The sequence below is a fragment of the Suillus fuscotomentosus genome (assembly GCF_016647785.1).
Source record: "Suillus fuscotomentosus strain FC203 chromosome Unknown F5891scaffold_63, whole genome shotgun sequence".
In the NCBI taxonomy this organism is placed as follows: Eukaryota; Fungi; Basidiomycota; class Agaricomycetes; order Boletales; family Suillaceae; genus Suillus; species Suillus fuscotomentosus.
This window is the reverse complement of record NW_024539575.1, coordinates 214013-235310: the sequence shown is the minus strand read 5'-3', so window position 1 is coordinate 235310 and position 21298 is coordinate 214013. Positions and strand designations below refer to the sequence as shown.

Genomic DNA, 21298 nt, shown 5'->3' with positions numbered 1-21298 from the left:
GAAGATTGCAGACTTGTATCCAGCCTGATTCTTATTATCCAAGTTGACAGCTGTGATAATTATTTGGTGGAAAGTGCAAGAGGTGTAAGTACAACTTATTAGGTTGGAGCAATAGAATGTTATGAGCGGTAATGTGACACAAAAGATACACTATACAAACAGTGGTATAAATATAAATAATGGCCCACAGTTGCTCAAGGATGGCTGCAGTAGTCATGTGGAGTGGGGGTGTTTGACCACATGGACTTCAATGATCTCTACATCATCACTATCAGAGTCATTGTCCTTATATTCATGTCTGTTGGCCTTAATGGATGAGATTGTAGGATTGATGGTGTAAGTCTGAGATGCACACTCCAGACTTACAGCTTTGTCAATGCCCAAGAATATAACTCTCAATCTGAAAGGTCCATACTGGCGATCTGCCAGACATGCCATGATCTCCTGATGTTTTGCAGCTACAGCTTCTGCAAAGAGCAGCTTCTAATTTTCAAAAGGTAGATTACCCTTCCACGCTCTGCCATCTATTGCTCTTATGGTGCGCGTCACTTAGCCACCACTACTTTTGAACAACGTTCTCACCCCCTCGAAAAAAAATCAGATTTTTATTTCCTCTTGTAAAAATAATCCTTTCGATGAGTAGAGTAAAGCTACAAGAGGAATTATTGATTGAATCAAATCTGAGCGAGTTTTTTAAAAACAAAAGGGATGATTTGGCCCTTGTCGAACAAACTGTCCACTGATGTGCCCAGGGCTATGACCTCTTCTCGGAGCTCCCTCAAGTTTTCCTCAAGCTCGCTGCCCTCCAGCTCGCAGAGGCTATCGCACTCCGACCTTTCGCTATCAGCATTCGAGTCTGTTTCATATTCATCACCTGTATCTGACCAATAACAACTGACACCCCCAGTATAACCACACTCATACTCGGAGTCCAGCTCTATCAGGTTAACTTCCCTGCCACAGAGTTTGGACGGCTCTGATGTTTGTTCCTGCAACTCGGAATAGGTTTGTGCGGGGGTGGCTTGAAGAGTGGAGTTACTGTGCTCGGCAGTTGGAGCTGTTGGAGCTGACCATCGTGCGGCCCTAGCGTGAGCGGCTGCTACCTTCCTGTGGTTCTTGGGCATCAGAGACTGGTAAAAACGACATCTGCACGATAAATTGTCGTTGTCTACTGTAGCGCTACATGTTTCAAACTAATATCGAAGCATCCGTTGGAGTTGCACACGTAGGGTTAGGGTTGAAATTTTTCCTCAGACCGATTTGGCCACTGTTCAAAGGTAGTGGTGGCTAAGTGACGCGCACCATAGAAGCTCTAAGCGCACTAGAAGAAGTGGACTAATACTCTTTGCACTATTCTTTGCATTCCAGGGCTTAGGGAAATTCTTACCCTATTGATGTTGAAATTGGCAAATACTCATTCATAAATCTCTTGTGAGCTGGGATCTTGACTGTCTGAGGATGAGCTATCCACAAGATCAATGCTCTCAAGGGAAAACTCACCAGGAAGTTGAAATCTAAGGATATAATCTGGCAGTGACTGCAGGGCAATGGAGTCTGCAGACTATGCAGCCCTAGAATCAGCAGCCTGGGCTTGCTGGGATGCTTTGGCTGCTGTATTGCCTAACTGGGTATGGTTGCACTTGATTGCATGCAGATCTATGCATTGTGCAGGAACTTATTAGCATGTATTGGAGCACCACCCTGCCACATGGAGATCCCCATCACTGCCATCATCTACCTCCATATTACTGCAGGCAGCAGCAACAGCTTTAGTGACAAGAGTCTTAACATCAGCAATATACACCTGGAGAGTGACTAATGCAATGATAATGGCATGGCGGAGATTGCTAGAGTACTCAAGGAAGGTATTGGAAGAGAGTTAATTAACAGAAAGTGTTATATGAAACTTAGCTTTGTAAGCCTGGGAGACAAGCAGAATGAATGGCGGCTCTGATGTAGTAGATCAGAAACCACAAACCTTAAAGTGGTCATTGCCATATATCAAAATTTGAGAGCGCTTGGAGGCAATGACTGGGACTTTCATGCTGGTAAGCATTGACCAATCTGCAGGGCTGATTGCAACAGGAATAGAAGGAGGTGCAGCAAAGTACACAGAAGGAGAAAAAGTAGGCAGGCCATGTTCTAATGGACTCTAGACTAACCACAAAGGCCTCATGAGACTGGTAGCAATTACCTTGGTATTTCAAATATGAGCATAAGTCAAAGCGCACTGTAGCACTCGAGCTAGCACTGAGCTCGTATTCAGCTATTTTCTGATGCATGTCATACATGAATCACTTTCAATATTATCCAACACTCATCAGCTCAATCCGACGCTTATCCACTAAATCTGACACTAATCTGATGATTCCCATGCATTGGCCACTTCAGATCTGATATTTTCCTGCGCATTTGTCCTCCCTAGGTCCTGACTGGTTGTACCTATCCCCACTAGGTGCGCAGTTATCAGTTTTCTCATCACTAACATTGTAGAACACGTTATTACATGTCTGCAGTACCACATGTCTTATTACATAGGACATCAGACCTGAAAATTAGCACTACTACTTTCGCCTATAGCACTCCGAAATTCTACATAGACACTATATATTTTGCATACCTCCTTCATACTTATCTACCTTTCTACCTCCAAGTAGGAGGAGGTTATTGGATATTTGTAGTTCTTCACTGAATTCCACAAATATCACCCATTCTTTATCCAAAACACTGTCAGTAACCCGACCTTCCTTTCCTAACCCGACACTAACCCGACGATATCCAACAAAACTCGCCGAAACCCACTAATCCGAAACCTGAAAAACATTGGACCCGATGTTTTACCTTTGGACTTTGTTTCCTGTGCTTCAGACTATCTTCTTTTTTGTATAACTAATTATTCTACTACCAATAGTTAACCTCTCGGGTCGAACACACTTGTTCTGCAAGTATAGCAGACTAGGCTGTGCTAGACCACAACTATTATATTTTGCTAGACACTTATTTTGTGTGGTGTCCAGCAAAAGTTGTTTACCTACAGCACTCAAGTACAGAACAGAGTTTAATGGCTTGAGGAGTAGGTTTCATACCTCTCTCTACAAGAGGGAAAAAATGATCCCAAATACACTCTAGCAGGAATGTAATGGGGTAGGTAGTCCACTAGTATACCTAGGGAAATGCCTGAAGGTATGGTATAGGAAAAGGCGTTCAGTGAGCATATATATATATTCATGAATAAAAGCAGCATACCTCTGAAGTCAATACAAGAAGATGGGCGCAGAGGGCCTGAAATATGATGGGATGGGACCAAGAGCTGGCTAAAGGTACCACTATATTTCTATATATGGAGCTAAGGCAGAGGCATATTGTTAGATATTTCCTATGAATTTATTTAATGCAGAAACAATGATCACATCTATGGTAGATATGTCTGCAAAGCAAGAATAGAGTCAAATATATCCCTGAAGTATGATAAGTTAGAATCAGATTGGGCACTTGTAATAATTTAGTTCACCTTTCAACGAAGGCTTTAGTGCATATCCTGGTTCTGGTGCTAATTCTGATACTAAAGGTGGGGTTAGCACTGATACTGCCTTTTGCGCCCTGAAACATCTGTCACTGTCTTCACTAGGCAATTCATAGTCGTCCATGAGAAGTATATCTAAAGTTCAACAAACAACATTTGTGACTAAAGTATAATGATTAGAATTAAAATGCTAATAGTATGCTACATAGAAAGATGAACATATTGATGGTACATGTCATATATATGGCTATGTTTGATTCAGATGTCATTAGTAAATCATCAAACATGTTCTTTCCAATGTCAGATCCATTTGCTTGGAAGATTAGGGCTTACTCTTAAGATGATATCAATTGTATTTATATTCCCCATCATCAAGGAGAATGAAAATAAGATTAATATATTAGTTATTGGTGATAAAGATGATATGGTTTGTTTAATTTGACATTTGGGTGTCTTAACTAACCATCTAGCTTAGGTGATAGTTCCAAAAAGTGTATCAATTTTCTTAATGTGCTAGGTCATCAGCATCTCATGTATCAGGAAATCATGCTATATTACTGAATCTTCCCATCATTCTAGGCAGTCTACATCCTATATGTCTCTTGCCTGTTAGATGATGATGTTCTTAATGCATTTGTAAGTGGAGTGAGGCAAGAGGGACTGAAAAGTATAATATTAAAGTAACACTCTGTGCATCTCGATTTTTACATTACCCTTACACTACATGATAGTGCATTTACTGTAGCACATCAGAAGATTGTCTTGAAAAGAATAAAGAGAATATGGGCTCAGTTTAAAGACAAAATGATTTACAAAGAGATTGAAATGCATAAGCTCTTTATTTTAATGTTCTTAATATATTTTTGCTTATGTTACATGAAATATAGTGACATCCAAAATGTCACACAAAGCACTGTGTGCAGATAAGGAAGATATGTGTGGTGGTATGCTCAAATAAACAAAAAACACTGATAACATAACTAATACTTTGCTTGCAAATATGAGGCAAGTGAGGCCAAAGCTAAGTATCACACAGAACAACTAGGAGGCTGCATCAAACAATTCAGAAAATCCCTCCAATCATACAAGTCAAGCATCTATAAGACACCAGCTGCAGGCAAATCACAATCTGTTAAGAATTATGGAAATCACAGTGACTTTGTATTAGATGATGGGACAGAAATACCCATATAAAACTTATAGTCTAACCACAAGATAAGGGATCATTCTGTTCTGAAATAATAGCAATAACTCTATGTAGATGAATGACAACACAACCATGATAGATATATTCGAGAAGTAGGAAGATTTGAAGAAATTACTAAAGGATTGAAAGGCACAATGTAAGTCAAAGTCACTCAAAGGGAAGGGAAAGCTATGCATAATGCCAAAGGTGAGAGAAAGCAAAATGCAGTAGCACAAATATTCACCTCCAAAGATAGCAAGGATGTCTTATAGAGTTCTAGCAATGATGAGCTAGACATTCCACTATCAACTATGAGTTATTTATTTGCCTGCAATATGTAATGTTAAAATTTACCTCTTACAATCACAGTCTCTGAGCCTCCATAGGAATAGCAAGGGCACAGAAGCAAGATAGGTTATAGCACATATGGTACAGTCAGACACTGACTAAGATGAATCAGCCTCATGTAGTAATATCAAGTCCTTCACTAAGTTAGATACTATCAGTGATATGGCCTGACATAATATAAGACACTGATCTCCCACATATTACAGCCATCAAAAAAAGAACAAAATTGTAATATTATGTTTCAAATGTCAATTGATGTTCCTAGTGAATATGAGATCAACACACCTAATATTGATAATTCAGAGGTTGAGTTATCTATGTCTGTGAGTTATAGTTTTTGTACGTGTTGTCAATACTGAAATTAAATGACAATACAGAGGATGTTATGGTCAAATTTTTTATGTATAGATACATATACTCGCACATTGTAGGTCAACAATGGAAACTTAGACTCAAATACCTCTCCTTTTATATTGGAGGAGTGGAATATATAGATAAGGATAGCATTTGAACATGGCAATACACAGGTGTCTATCAAAATCAAAACATGAATGCTTCTACAATTCCAATAACTCATAATACTCAACCTTGATAATAATGTAAATATGATTATGATTCCTAATGATCCTAGAACATTAATATTTGACCATAATGATCAGTTCCTCAAAATGTTAGAAATGAAACATTTATATTCCATAATAGTTCACATTAAATCATGACCTCACTTCCTTAGTCACCTGTTTCATGCTCTTGGAAAAGCAGCCAATGATCCAAACATAGGTGCCAGCAATCCAAGATTTTGGCTGATACCTTCTTCACCACCTATGATTCCTAGATATGCTTTTAAATACAACATCTACACTGCTAACAGTATTATTAATATAATGTTGGATCTCAATATTCCTTGGCTATCCCTAACAGGTGAGGAGACAGATGTTATCAATGAATTCAATGATATGAAGATACTGATGATAATGATGCTGTCAGCCCTGCATTGAGTCCTAGGACAGTCACAAAGTAGAAGTGTATGTGATTGCATGCTTTATTACTAAAGGTAAGTGTATCAATTGGTTATGTACTATTCTATATGTTGAGATAACACAAAATGATAGTGGCTGAGGGCCATCTAAACAGCCAAAGAATCTATCTCCTGCCTTGGATATGTGTTCCTCTCATTCCTAAAATAGTTCACTCTATACCAAACATCAAATAAGTGCTTGATCTTCTATCTATCTCAGAAGTTCTATTAGGTTCCACCTCCTTTGATATTTTGATACAACAGTATTTTCCTTTGACATTAACTCCAAAGAATAATGTGTTCATAAGTACTGAGCCTAATGATGCAGATAATATGTGAGCTACAACTAGGTAATATCTTAAATAAACTTCAACATAGTTAGGCTTCTTTTTTAAGTTATCTTTGCAGCTTCCTTCTTGGTATAAGCATCATAGAAATCGGCTTGCCTATATCTAACAAAATGTACAATTAGCATGTTATAACTAGCATGATCTTTTTAGTGAGAGTATATCACAGTGATTGTGTCCTTTTGTAAGTGGGAGGATGCATCCTAAACCCCAGAACACTGGAGCCTAGGGATTGTTAGTAATAATAGCTAGAGTAAGTAAGTAAACAATCAAATTACATCAGACAAATCAACTCACTGTAGGCCTTTTGAAAGACAGTGCAAATAAGCTATTGCCTATTCTTGAGCTTGAGAAATTCAAAGTCTTTGAATAGGCAAGGATAACTATCATTCTCAATCTTAACAATCAGATCTAGCAGATAATTTTCATTGTCATCCTCTCTATTACTAACCTCTCCATTAGCTATTGGAATTTGAGCTACCATATTAGACTTAAAATTAAAAGGGACATTACTATATTCTCCTTTGAGGAGTCAGCTGGCAAGATGGTTTTGAGTATGTTCTGTCCATTTACAACTGTCTTTGGTCATCTGAGCAAAAGATTCTTTAGTCTTTTATGGTAAAGTCTCCCAGCTCTAGAAACAAATTTGTTATTATTAACAATATGAAGCATCAGAAACATTGATATAATAGTTCCAGAAGCTTTTCCCTCACCTTAGTTATAGGCTGTAAGGATGATAACATGCAATCTCATGGTTCTCCGGATTATGTCCATAAAGTCCTTTATCATTATTGTCCTGGTTATGGGTATAATATCTGTTGATGTATTATTGAGTTATATAGCATGTATGCTAATAGAATATTAGGAAAAAAATACTTGTCCTTAGTATTTGTATAAGGTCCTTGCTAGTTTCATTTTCCTGCAACTCACTCAAGTTCCTTCTTCACCTTAGGGAACATGGCCTAGTGCCATATATCTATGAATAAAAGAAAGTAAATTGTTTTTGTACAGTTAGGGTTGGTTAGTTAGTATCTAATAAAAAAATACAATGTTACTGTTTTGAGCACATCATTTTCATGAAGGGGACAGGAAATCTGCACCCTTAGTGTCATCAGTGAGGTTGAGCTAGCCTAGCTAATTAAGTCAGCCTCACTGAGAATATCATAGTCTAATAACTAGTCATCTCTAGTAGAGCAAGTTTCATTCATGCATCACTCATTTCAAATGCTTACTGCTTATAAATGAAAGGAAACAGATCTTCATGAAAATAATGTACTCACTGCAAAAATGATCCATTTTCTTTCACTTATAGACATAAAAGGTGTACATCTGAAATAAGTGAGGCTCAAAAGATAGATAATCAGACTTACTCTACTAGAAGAGACTAGCTATATATGTTCTAATTATATCATAACAAATTTCAATTAACATGAGTCTGAGCATGAGAACTTTGATTTACTTTTTCACTCATGGACAAGGTCAAAAGCAGACAACTAAGGTTTCAGCAAGTCTTGATAGGAGGACTACAGAGAATTGGGAAATTTATCTTAACTAAGGGTTTTAAAAGATGGCCAAGTTCAAACAAAATTGCTACATAAAGCTAGGAATTATGTTTTGGTAGTTATTGCGGCCAGCTATTAATGACTGAGGGAATCAAGCATGAGAATAGCAGTATAGCTATAGTAATGCTTGACATAACTTGGTGATATCTTAAACTTTGATCATACCTCAATTTCTGAATATAAAATTGACTAGGCTACCTTAACTATTGCATATGTCATGGTCAACTCCAGTAAGTAGGATAATATTTAGGATTGTACATAAAATTAAATAGAGAATTACGGCTATTATCACTTAGGATATAGGCTGATATGCTGACAAAGTCAATTTGTCATAACTCAATAGGAATAGGCTAGCAACTGCTAAACTAGAGAGACTAAAGAGATTCTTCCCTAAAGCTATGCTTGGCAAAATTTCAGTTCTAACAACCATCATGAACAGGTATGGAAATATTTTGATGGTTTATCTCTGATGTTTTTTTACAGCTTCTCACATAGTATTGAATCCTTTCTTAAAATATTGATTCTAATTCAGATATCAACAGGGGTTAAAGAGATAGTGGCTATATGGTTCTAGCTGAAGGAGGGGAATTTGAGGTTGATAGAATTATAGTAGCTCCTGCATGATTCATACAAGGATAGGAGATATTGTATTTTTACTTATTACATATATTGGGTCTAGGTTTAACTCTATTCTTAGCAACTAGTAGATCCATTAGTGACCTTAGAGTCTTACAAATTGGAGAAAATCCAACAATGATTAGCTGCCTTAACAACATGAGTCAGTAAAGAAATCTAGGTCCTTGTGGCTGTACAACAGTGTTGTCATGTTCAAGCTGCGCAAATTCACCAGCAATTTTGAGAGAGAGTAGTCGATAGCTAGTGTAAGATCAAACCCATATCTGTGTATGGTGAGTTCCTTGAGTGCATAAAGCATGAAACCTTAACTGCTATATCTAATAAAGGCACTAATGTGGCTATAACATAATCTGAAGTCAAGTTCTGTCCTTGTTTCATATAGCTAAAATTTTTAATAGCACACAGTACAGGGACTGGGATAGCCAAGCTTGTGTGGTTACATATAATAGTTAACAATGATAAATTGCTGCAGCTTCTGGTGTTACTTCTGTTGATATGATTGTCTTCAGAGTTTAAAAATTATATTTGACTATCACTGCAATCCCTTCAAGCTGGTACATGCTTTGGCTTCAAAGATGTTTTAATTTCTGACTAATCAACCCTTATTCCTGCACTGCACACATCTATTTTATTTTACAAGTGTGACTTACAATAGCTGGAGTGATGTGATGACCTATATACATAAATAACCCTGCCAGGGGCCTGAATCACTGCCATTAAATGTTTCAAACTGCCGATTTAATGACAGGAACTACAGTGTACAAAGCACTAGCATACTATCTCCATAGGGAGCTCTATAGTATGTCCAATGAAAATTCTATAATGAAACAAGTAAAAATAAGTAATTTTTCAAAAATTTTCATTTTGTGTTGAATTTTCCTCTCAATTTTTTTTTACCCTCCCAGATCAGCCCAGGCCTCTTCACAGACAGAAAGCTGCTCAAGTGAAGAAGCAATGAGCCTACTGTCCTAAATTTGGCTCTTTGTCATCTAAACCTCGACCAGAAGAGAGGTCCCACTCAGAGTATGAGAGCTCTAGTACTAGTGATTTTGACCACACTAGATGCTGAAACTGCAAGCCAACAGCTTCTGTAAATCATACTTACTATCTACTTGCTCGTATACCTGTCCAATTACTCAGAAATACCATCTCTTTCAACATGTTTCAAATTTTGTTGGAAATTTTTTCAAATCCTCAATTTTCAAACTCCAATGAGATAGCCTTAATCTACAAAGCAAAAGATCACATTTGCACTACTTTATGGTACAAAGCAGCTAAATTTTGAGGACTAGATACATTTTTAAGTTCGGACTGATCCAAGAGGTGGAAAAGTGCTTTGTTCACTATAGTAAAATTTGTATATTCATCACAGCACTAACATTAGTGGTGTGATCCCTGAACACCATTTAAGAAAAGCCAGAATAATATTGATATATTTCTATTGGCCTAGTTGTTTTGTGCCATGACTTCTTTGAAAGCAATGCAGACATCTGTTTTATTCTGTGTAATTGGAGCCAGGACATACTCTAGGGTCTCTTCCTTTGCAGGAGTGTATAGATCTATGGAGGCCGGTTTCAGTCTTTCCTGTGTTGGTGACATATGACTATGCACTACAGACTGATACTTTTCTCTTATTTATTTGTGACACTACCTTGGCATAGCTGTTTTTCTTCTTCACTTTATCAAAGTGAGATTAGCCTAGTGAGCTTATGACCTATCAAACTTATATTTATGTCACTCCCATTTTCTCATGGGTACAACTAGATACTTAAAAATACTTTCATTTGCAGGTGCTGCCTATATTCTGTACAAAAGAACAGTAGCCTAACAGGAGAAATAGTGAATGTCAAATAGAATATATAATGTTAGGATGTGAAGTACTACTACATAAATATATAAGAAGCAAAAAAACTATACTTAATTAGGAAACAAATTAGATGAAAAAGACATGAATACCAATATAAAAGACCTCCTAAGTATCATGACAATAAAACCTAGCCAAGTGTATATTCTAGAAGAGGTATCTTAGTAAGCTTTAGGTAGATTATAAACCACCATGATATAATATATGAAGCTGATCTGGCAACCTCAAAATAAAATTCTGTATCTGTTCATTTAGGCCACTATGACTCCTAAATTTCACCTAAATAGCAAGGTCTTAAATACCATGCTTAGAATCTGTGGATGCTCAATTATCTTCTTTAGACTGGGCTAAACTATAAAAACTAGTATCTTTAAGTGAAGGGATCATTAAGGGGCATGATCAAATTTCCACCTCTCTCTAATATAAACATCTATAGTTAGATGCTCTGGGTTTGGATGATAATTTAAATCTATGATAGACACTCAAATATGATTGAATCAGATCCTTCTCTGACAGATGGTTCTTGAAGTAAAATAACTAGAAGTGATATTACTGTTATATTCTGCATTCTGGACCCGGATCTATCATACAAATCATTTCTGGACTTTGGGATCCAGCCAACTTCTATCTTCTGTATCTTTTTCCTTCTCAGTTAGCCCCTGTTTCCAGACATCCAGTTATATCTATAACTGGCTGTTTTTTTTTAAAAAAATTCCATTTCTGTCCTTTGCAGAGCGGAGCTCTATGTAGAACAGTTCTGTCTAGTCTAATCTAAGCTATTGGGACCCCTTGTGTCCCTTATGGTACTGGGTGCGCGAATGCCCTAGTGTGAGGCATGCCTCCACCAGTCCACCGTTTCCGCTGGCCGTTTTAGATGCGCCACCTATTTAAAGATAAGACCTTTGTATCAGTGCATGAGGATGAGATGCTAACAGTTATCATTTATATATGTATACTCAGTCACCAAGAGCGAGCTGATGCAGGACTAGCTGTATTTAATTTCTATTCTCTCTTCATTTCCATCTTCATTTAATTGAGTTCTGATAGACTAGTATTAGGCATTCCATATGCTCCGTCCATAGCCTCACATAGCCTCACACTGCGCTGACTGATTCTCTGTTATGTCCTCTGTTACAAGATGCTGCACAAGCCCCTAGCTACCAGACTGCCCTCTGCCAACTTGCACAGCAACGACACAATATTTGGGCCTTTAGGCCTTGATGACTGATAACAATAGAGAAGAAGCCCGGAATATGCTGGCTTAGATAAGCGGTCTGGACTGCATATGACGACATAGGTCTGGAAGACCTATTTATATTATCAAGATAGAAGGCAAGCCTTATAGTTGCCTCATGCACTGATAGAAGGACACCTCATGGTCCTTATCCTAGATAGAAGCCTGCCTCATGCATGGTATCTCTGACTCGATAGATAAGCAGATTAGAACCCAGCTTCAAGCTGAGCTTAGATATGATAGAGTAGCCTTATATAAGGTCGACAATTAAAGTAGATGTTCCTTACTTTAATCTTACTGGGTTTTACCTTGAACACCTTGTCCTGCTAAAGCTACTTGCTCGACATTCGATCTGTACCTTCAGAAGGACTTGAGACCCCTTCTGCCTGTAACCGCTATCATCGCTCGTCTCCGCTAGCATACACAACTCTTGCTTGTTTGTAAGAGCCGACCTTGGACTCTCAGCATGAGGTATCACTGTTGTGATCGTCGCTGTTAGATCATCCCAGTTCGCACGTGACTCATCGTCGTAACATCCTCAGTAGTATATAAATCCTGTAGATTCTCTGTATTTCCTTAGTTCAAATATTATCTTAGACTCTGCTCATTCCCTCCTCCATTCAACTCGAGTTTCTCCTCTTGTCGTCCTCTGATAGTCTTAGGATCAACTCCTATAGACTTGTCACCTCCACCTCTACCTCCAGTAGTTCTCTGCTGTTTCCTTTCTAGTTTGGACATCGTCTGGATTAGTCTTATCACTTGTTCCTGAATATCTGCTGGACTTCCCACACATTGGACATTGGACTCCAGACATTGTCCACCAGCCTTTGGAAGTTAGGGGCACACACTCAGATAAGGGGCGCAGTGTATGAGTTAAAGCCAAGCCCTTCATATTTGACCCTTGAGCATATTTTTAACAATTACACTATTTTACTTGAGATTGATTCTGAGGATTTAACCTTGGAAGTCTACCACCTAGTGGATTAGAGGAGGTAGTTTTGGGGTGGCAAAGCCAAGCCCTTTATACTAGGTACTATTGGTTGGAAAAAGAAATTGACCTGGGAAGATGAGATTGAAGATGTGTTACAGGCACCATCTGATAATAACAAGTGGGAAAGGAGACAGATGGTACAATATGTTATTAGCAGCTGCAGATAAGATCCAAGGGTAATAGACTAACATGTTATGCTGCAGATATAGCCCAATATTTATTTCTCTTTGATCCCTTATCAGGTCCAGAATAACATCTACCTCTCCTGATAGGTCTAGCCCCCAGGGCTGTATGTACTTGGAAGGTCAAAAATTTCCCAAAGCATCTATCTACATCATTTTGACAATATGCTTTTAACCATCTGATATAACCACTGGCAGACAGTATGAATCTACAGGCATGGTTTTACTAATGAGGGATGCTGCTTCTTTTTTTATGTCCAAGTACCAAGATAGTTCTATTAAGTGCAGCCATTTAAAGTTAAGAGCATGTAGACTGTATCAAATTATCTCAGGGGTGGAAGCTTGTAAATGATTGCTGACATTTATGAAGTAAATGCTTCAGTGTATCTATAGAATAATAACCATTTTTCACTTTGACATATGTAGTGCTGGTGTCTGAGTTATGGTGAAAATAAGTGAGGAATCTGCCATGATGGACAACAATTACCCTCTTATGGGAAAGTTGTCATGGTAGACTTTATCACCAATAGGGTAGTCATTTGTTGTTTAATTCTATTCATTCACAATTTCATGGTTGAAAGTATTATCGTGAGGTCAGAAGTGATAATGCAATAGAATACTAGTTTGAAGCCGACTTCAGAAATGGTAGGAGTCTCTCTTGCATGGACAGTGCATTGAGCATACATTAAATCTTGGAAAGTTCGACTATATTATGTCACCAATGAACTGTTCAATGGTGCTGGCCTTGTATGGGTTCAAATAGTTTTTCATATGTTCTTCTACATCTATATGAAATATAAGATTGTAAGATTTTTGAGAAAGTAATTAAATTACTATGTATTACAATGTGCATGTATGGTGATATGCTGGTAAAAAAAGAGGCGAAAAGCCAAGAATAACTGACCTTATTTAAACAATATCAATTTTTCAAACCTAAGCCCATTAGAGGAACATAATTGGTATGAACCACCCTACCCTATGATTTCAAGACAAATAGGAATATCAATACAAAAATCCTTATCTTCCCTGTGAGAGGAAGTTGACCAGGATTATTGGCAGGATAGAGCATGATGACCTTCCTATGGATTACTGAGTGATAACTGACCTCAACAGTCCAATACCTGACACACTTGGAATCCTCAACAATCCTTGTAAGACCAAACCCCTAGCAACTCCTTGCAGCAAAGCTTTTATGGCCTTTTGTTGATGATACATTCTCATTGAACTGAACTGAATATAGGCTCTACATAATGATTCATCCAGCAGCTTAGCCCAATATGGTCGATGATAGTCTATAACATGAGAAGAGAGTATTATATATATCATAGACTAAGGGGTGATAGGCACTCACCTCTAGATCCTTGTGTAGAAGTACAGACATAGTTTTATTTTCCCACCAAGCAACTTCTAGTTCGGTAATAGCCCTACTCACAACAATTTTATTTCATCAGCATAATGATAGTCAACAAATATAATAGGCACATATTGAGTATCGATGTTAATTACTATTGTATTTACTATTTATTTTGCCTTCAGCACTATATTGAGTATGGAGTTTGATATGAGAGAGAGAGCTGCTGAAATACTGACTGGGTTCGGATCAACGCACCAGTACTCTAGTGCTGAGCACTGAGCAGCTGGCACCCTTACAAAGTTACCTCCCACACTCAAAACCCCTCGGCGCTGCAGCCATTCAGCAGCCCAGTTGTTGATATCTAGTGAGGACAAGAGAGATGAATTACCAAAGGTGGGGCCCTCAACAAAGGGTGGTACCCCTTATGTTCTAGTATCAGTAAGTTCTTTTATTATTTGTAAGGATTTGACTCATTCTGGATCATATAGGCTGCACCAACCATTACCACAGCAGCACCATAGGCAGCCGTGACGGCAGGTCCTTCAACTGAGGATGACTATGTCGATCTTTCCTCACCACTATAGAACCCAGGCTGTGGCAACTATGTACCGCAAGGTGTGATTTGCTGGCAAGGGTACAACGGCTCTGGTGGGGAGCTGACTGTCTGTGCCTGCTGTCACAGGTCTAAACAAAAGTGTGGTGGCAATGGCTCCACCATCCCTATAAAAAGACTCACTTTGTGGTTTGCAGCTCTTCTTTCTACCTCGTCACATAGTTCATGGTACCACTAGGATAGTAATCAAACAATAACTCAAACACAATAGCCTACAGCTGTGGTCCATATCCACAAATCTTGGGCACACCACAATGTTTGGTAAGCAATCCCAAATTGGTCATCCCTATAAAATGACTCACTTTATGGCTGGCAGCTCTGTTTTCCACTTCTCCACATAGTTCACAGTACCACTAGGATAGTGGTCAAGCAATAACATGAACACAATAGTCTACCACTGTGGTCTCTGGTTATAATTCTTGGTCAGCAATCTCATTACTAATCCCTATATGAGGCTGACCTCTGTGTTTGCAGGTTTTTTCTTCCTCATCACATTGCATATGATAACCCTAGTAATAGATTAGTTTAATTCACAAGTATGTAGCTGTTTCATTAGGTCCAACAAAAGTCGTTAACAATTAAGCATTAGAACATGTCCAAATACCCTACATCAACTGAGCCAGAGCAGAATGCCAAACACGTTAGATTTGAAGGTATACAACTCTCAGATATTTTAGGTATTATTTTTATTCATATCTCTGGGGTTCCATCACCATCGCCCCTGCAGGATCCTACTGCTTGAGAGATTCTAAAGTAGTTTCTAATGACAGATCTGACTTATGGTCAGATGGAAAAAGAGTTTCATGCGTACCTCAGTGATCGTCACTGCCTTCTTAATTGGATGCAAGCCAGACTTGTGTTGTGCTCTGGAGATGGTAATGACAAAACCTCATTGGTCAATCTTCTTGCTGTGAAGTGTAAGCACATCTTGGCCATGCCAACTGGATCAATGAACTCTCAATCGAGTTTGGCATCTGGATCATGCACCTGTCAGCATTATTCTCGCATGGTAAGCTGTCATTTTTCAAGTTAGAATTGACCCTAATTAACTCTAGTGTAAGAATCCATATATCGACATTGAAGCAGAACAGGACAACAACAACAACAACAACAATGAAGAAGATGACCAGGAGGAGGAGAATATCAAGATCAAAAATGGCCCCCTCAGATGTGCCAATGTCATGCTCCTACCAGGACCAAAGCATAAGCTCTTCAATGTGATTGATAGGATTGAGCAGAATGTACACAGTGGGAGTAGTAGTATAGTTGATCGACTGTTGCCAGTCGCACCTTGCTTTATTGCCGCCTTGCTACCTAAAAGGATGTATGTGTTTACTATCCATTGTAAGTTCTTTTTTTGGTCAAGTATTTACAATGCTGAATACAATGTAGTGACTATGAGGAAATTCCTTGCCAAGCACCTCCAAAAGCAAGAATTCCCGGTTGTAGTATCCCTATGGATCCCTGCTCACTTATACATGACTTCCAACAATCCTCTCACTATTATGGCTGCTGTTCATGACTCACTTAAGGTCTCCATGAAGAAATGGGACTGACTACACAATGATGAAGAGACCACAGTCAATACCCTGCGCTTAAAATATCCTTACCCAGCCTGGGTTAGAATAAAACAAGGAAAATACATGGGTGCTATAGCATATATCTTTGATTCCGATGTAAAGAGTTGATTCCTGGTGGCTATACAAAAGATGTTACCTTAAGACTCAAAGTGCGAGTGAGATGTTCATCCCAAAGAGACTGCCTGTAGGATTATCTCTTGATATAAAATGCAAGGGATATCTAGTTAAGATCGAAGGAGAGAGAAGGAAAGGATACCTTAAGTATATTCAGAGTTCCAAAGAATTGTCCAAAGTATCCAGTCAAGGTCCGAGGTTGCGTGAAGCTTCTGATGAGCTTCCAATGAAATAGCAAGGTTTCCAGTATAGAATATGGTGATTTGTTGAAGTATAGAACTTTGCATAGTATAACTAGCAATGTCTGTTGAAAGATTCAAGGAATTTAATAGAAAAATGGCAGCAGTTAGGCCAAACAATCATTCCGAATGAACAAAGATCGATTGTGTGAAGTACTAAAATCTGAGAGTGACTCTACTATCTATGACTTATAGCAAGGGAAGTGAAGTGAAGTGCGAGTATTAGCGAGTACTGTGTGAAAGTCCAGAATATGCATAGGCGAAAACTGTAGCAAGATAAGACATCCAAAATGTAATAAGACTCAACATGAGCCACTACGAAGATATACATGTAATAACGCATGAGGTGTGTATCTATATGTATTAGCAAGGATTTTTGACATATGGGCCCCTAGACATAATTAATAACATATAACCAAGTGAAAAACGCACCAGCGAAGTCAAATGGACAAGGACAGGACATGGTACAGAAGACCGGAAAAGCTAAAAAGGCCTCGGAAATGGGTGGATGACCTTTGGACGACTCGGACAAGCGCGCAGAACTTTCGGAAGGTCAGAAGTGTGTTGAGGAATGTAAGATGTGATTTTGACCAGATATGTGCCCAGCCTTGACAGGCTCTACTAAGCAAACATTGTCAAAACTTATGGTAACAGTAATCTGCGAAGATTGCAAAATCTTTAACTCAATGATGTGATTCTTGATGTTACACTTTGCAATGGTTCTTATTCCCCCTCGGTTCTGACCATCCATAATAAAACATTCTTGATTTTTATTTTGGGGCTGAGCCAGAGTAAGACATTTTGGTAGTCCACCCTAGCACCTCCTGCAGTTTTGGCAGTGGCCCATGCTAAGATATGGCCTAGAAGGGCAGGACCATTGGGCCCACAGAATGGATCAGGACAGTGACTATACACTAACTGCTTGAGTAACTTGCTACCTTGGAAACCCAACAAGCCATTAAAAAGGGCATGGTAGTCATGGAACTGCGAGGCATGTGCCTTTAGCCAGCAAATTGAGTCTGTAATAAAAGTGAGTGCCATGTTATGATGAATATCAGATTACTAACCATGTGATTTTAGTGAGGTTGGTTCAATGACAGTATTACTGGAGTTAATAGTCCAGGGATCTTCTGTTGAAGGACTGGCATTGTCATTTTGCAAAGACATTGCAGCAAGGACCTCTGGGGACCAGGTCTCCCAGGTAATGAGCCTATCTTCCACCTCCTTGCACTGACTGTCCAAGTCGAATGCTAACTTTGCTGAACCACCAAATGCGTGATCTGTCATTAGGACCATACAGATTTGTCTGACTAAGTCTGGCATGTTAAGGCAAACCAAGTCGCCAGAGTGCAATAACTGCTTAGAGAACACAATTTTGGACTGTTTGCAGAACAGCGTGTCTCAACCAGACTGGATATGAAGTCAGATGGCATCAGGATGGGGAATGAGCATCAACTCGGTGCAATAGTGGTGGTAGTTTTACTTTAGAAGGTCACCATAGTATTCTTCACCTTTGTTTATGAACCCGACTTCTTCTCCATCGCAAATGATCCGGGACATCAAGATCCAGGTAGGCAGATGCGAAGGGTCAAATAGGGCAACCATACCTTTGGGCATCTCATAGGGGAAGTCTCTGGGAGGAATGAGCATGGTGACAAAATTGTTCATCTGCTCAGTGTAACACTCAGATTAGCCACATATAGAGAATGTACCATATATTTAAGATTAGTTACATTAGCATACCCACTCAACTAGTTACATCTTCATATACATGTATTACCAAACTGAGGTGCACTATTCAATGTGGAAATATGTGAGTTGATCTATGGCAGCCCTGACGGTCAGTGTCATTTGCTCCCCCTCCTAGTAGTCAATAGTTTTGTGTCCAATGTCGCCCTGACGGTCTTATGGCAGGAGTTGCCTTCTCCAACACCCTTGCTTCACCTAATGCTGGAGTAAGTGGTGCAAAGGCATCTCCATCCAAATGGAAAATAGCGCTATGTGAGTTATTTCATTATTACCTATATGCAGAATCCTCATGTTGCATTAGAAGTTTTCCTGGCACAATTGTGACACCTCTAGGCTGTCTCAGTATGGAGGCAGTCGATGTTCTCATATCCATATTCCTTTGCCATGCCTCTATATCTGATGCCCCCCTCCTTCCACACCTGGTCCACTTGTGACTAACCAACTTGAGCAGTCCTCTTCTCCAAATCCTGCTGTACATCATCAATAGTGGTTTCCAAATGCTCATCCTCTCAGACTTGTTCGGTCACTCACAGCCTGTTCTCTCTCGTGTCTTCAGTGCACTTCCATCCCTCCACAACCTCACCTGGCTCAAATTTGGCCAACCCATTTGTGATTTCATTCAAAACATTGACCTTTTACCTAGCCTTCACTTCCTAAAAGTCCCTTTGATTGAGGACATGCAACCCATATTTTTGCATCCCTCGCTACTCCACCTGACAGTGGTCATATATGGCCAACTGTACTTGCCACTGCATACTGTTAAGACCATGCACAGAGGATAGGACTGATTCTGAGGGGCTTGGCTTCAGCTCGTGCGCTGCGCCCCTTACCCGAGTATGTGCTCTTAATTTCAGATTAGTGTCCGAAGAAGGTCCAAAGACATCCGAAGGCATGGGAAACTTCAGAAGGACTTTCCGGATGGGTATAAGTAACTCCGGATGAGCGCGGGAAAGTTCTGGAGGAACTTCTGGAAGTTACGATGAGGTTTCGTCCTGATATGGATATGTATAATGGCTACTCAGGACTTGTTCTGAGTAGAAGTAAATAGAGGAAAGGCTACAAGGACAAAGTCCAAAGCAGATTAGGTCCGGAGGACCGTGGGAAAGATCTGGATGGACTTCCAGAAACTATGGAGGATCAGATGAGCGGATGAGCAGAGTATCAGATAAGTAGAGCTCCAGCCTAGGGAGAAACTCCCTAGGCCTGAGATGGATAACTACTAAGTTGGAAGACTAGAACTGATATGAGGACTTAGAGTGAGATCTAGTGCGAGGACTAATATGATATTCAGACTGAGGAACTACAGGACATATACAAGAGTTTATATACTAAGTGACTATCGGAAAGATCAATAGGCAAAAGTCCAAGGCTATGTACGAAGCATAAGCAAAGTTATCAAATGCGAGTCGGAATGAAGCATAGGTTAATGGATCAGTAAGCACACCGGTAGTAAGTATAACCGAGGTACCTGCAACAAGGAATACCAGATAGGCTGTGTTAAGGTTATATGCACAGGAATTGAATTAAGAAGCTTATTGTATATCAGATAGAAAACAGATCTATACATTGGATTGGATCGGATATGGTCCGGATGAGATGTGTAGACATATGGGTAAGGGCAAATGATGCAGGCTAACTGCAGAGGTATGGAGGTCTGATGTATAGAGATACAGGGGTCTGGATGTAGATGTGTGGATGTGGATATGCAGAGGTGCAGGGATCCGGATGAGTAGAGGACTGGAGATATAGATAAGGTGTCTGAAGGTCCAGACAAGGTGTGGGAATATTGTCGGATGTAGGTCCGGAATACGGGATATGACATATACCCCTAATTTCTATCATCCCCTTCTCTCCTTTGGGATTGCATTTCAGATGAGCTTGATGCACAGCATACTAAACGACAAAGTCTTCACTACTGCCCTCATCATGTTGTGTGGGTTCAGGTCCCATGTGAGCAATTGAACATCTTGCTGTTTTATTACCTTGGTGGCATCACACTGGGTGAATTCATCAACTTCCTGGCGACCCTGCCCAATCCTTCCGCCATTTACCTCTTCCCAGTGTTTGATCTCATGTATTTCAGTGTGAATGTATACACTTTTGTTTCATGTAATGTATCCCCACTAGAGCTCAAGAATCTTGCACTGCTTTATCCATTTCACTTACACACATCGACCTCGGCTGCTTCAATATATGCGCCTTAGATGATGATGATCTGCTTTCTCTCTCCCTTGCCTTACCTCAAATTGAAAGCCTTTGTCTCGGCTGTTCTCACTACTAGTCAACCCCCCCTAGGGCATCACTAGCCGGTGTCTCATCCCTTCTGCTGCATTACTGTGTTTTGAGTAATCTTAGGCTTGTGTTTAACTGCAGTCTAGATACATTGGACTTAAATTTTCTCCCTGTCAATAAGTTGATCAACATGCTCACTGAATCTTACAGATGTATACATAGAGCCCACTAACCCTAACATATCTGAACTTCACTACATTACTCAGTAGGAGATCCTACCTATCAGACGATGACCTCTACTTGTGACTTATTGTGTAACTTATGTAAGCAACATGAAATATGATTGACATAGACATACTTGGACATTTTTGGACACCATAGCTTTACCAATCTGCTGTTTGATATTGCTTTGGAGTTCATTTGATTGAGTCCACTCATGTCCCAGATATGAAAGAATTTGAGAAACTAGAATAATTTGACCTTAGTCTGAAGTTGTGATTTGCTATCCAAAACTTACTTTCTCATT

General features: G+C 39.3%; 3 protein-coding genes across 3 annotated transcripts; 1 reads left to right on the top strand and 2 right to left on the bottom strand.

Moving 5' to 3' along the window:
* Nucleotides 1–213: 213 nt before the first annotated feature.
* Nucleotides 214–2139, bottom strand: F5891DRAFT_984034 (uncharacterized protein; the record flags this gene model as incomplete). The annotated part of the gene is made up of 8 exons (XM_041377397.1): nucleotides 214–342; nucleotides 367–458; nucleotides 734–1146; nucleotides 1226–1267; nucleotides 1303–1388; nucleotides 1501–1537; nucleotides 1563–1656; nucleotides 2061–2139. The coding sequence occupies 8 exons, from the start codon at nucleotides 2137–2139 to the stop codon at nucleotides 214–216; spliced, it is 972 nt and encodes a 323-aa protein (XP_041221306.1).
* A 13311-nt stretch (nucleotides 2140–15450) lies between these two features.
* F5891DRAFT_984032 (uncharacterized protein) lies at nucleotides 15451–16414 on the top strand (the record flags this gene model as incomplete). Its single annotated transcript, XM_041377396.1, has 5 exons — nucleotides 15451–15511; nucleotides 15586–15611; nucleotides 15646–15867; nucleotides 15914–16202; nucleotides 16251–16414. The coding sequence occupies 5 exons, from the start codon at nucleotides 15451–15453 to the stop codon at nucleotides 16412–16414; spliced, it is 762 nt and encodes a 253-aa protein (XP_041221305.1).
* Nucleotides 16415–17514: 1100 nt separating this feature from the next.
* On the bottom strand, nucleotides 17515–18441 carry F5891DRAFT_984031 (uncharacterized protein; the record flags this gene model as incomplete). The annotated part of the gene is made up of 3 exons (XM_041377395.1): nucleotides 17515–17810; nucleotides 17859–18071; nucleotides 18399–18441. The coding sequence occupies 3 exons, from the start codon at nucleotides 18439–18441 to the stop codon at nucleotides 17515–17517; spliced, it is 552 nt and encodes a 183-aa protein (XP_041221304.1).
* Nucleotides 18442–21298: the final 2857 nt, after the last annotated feature.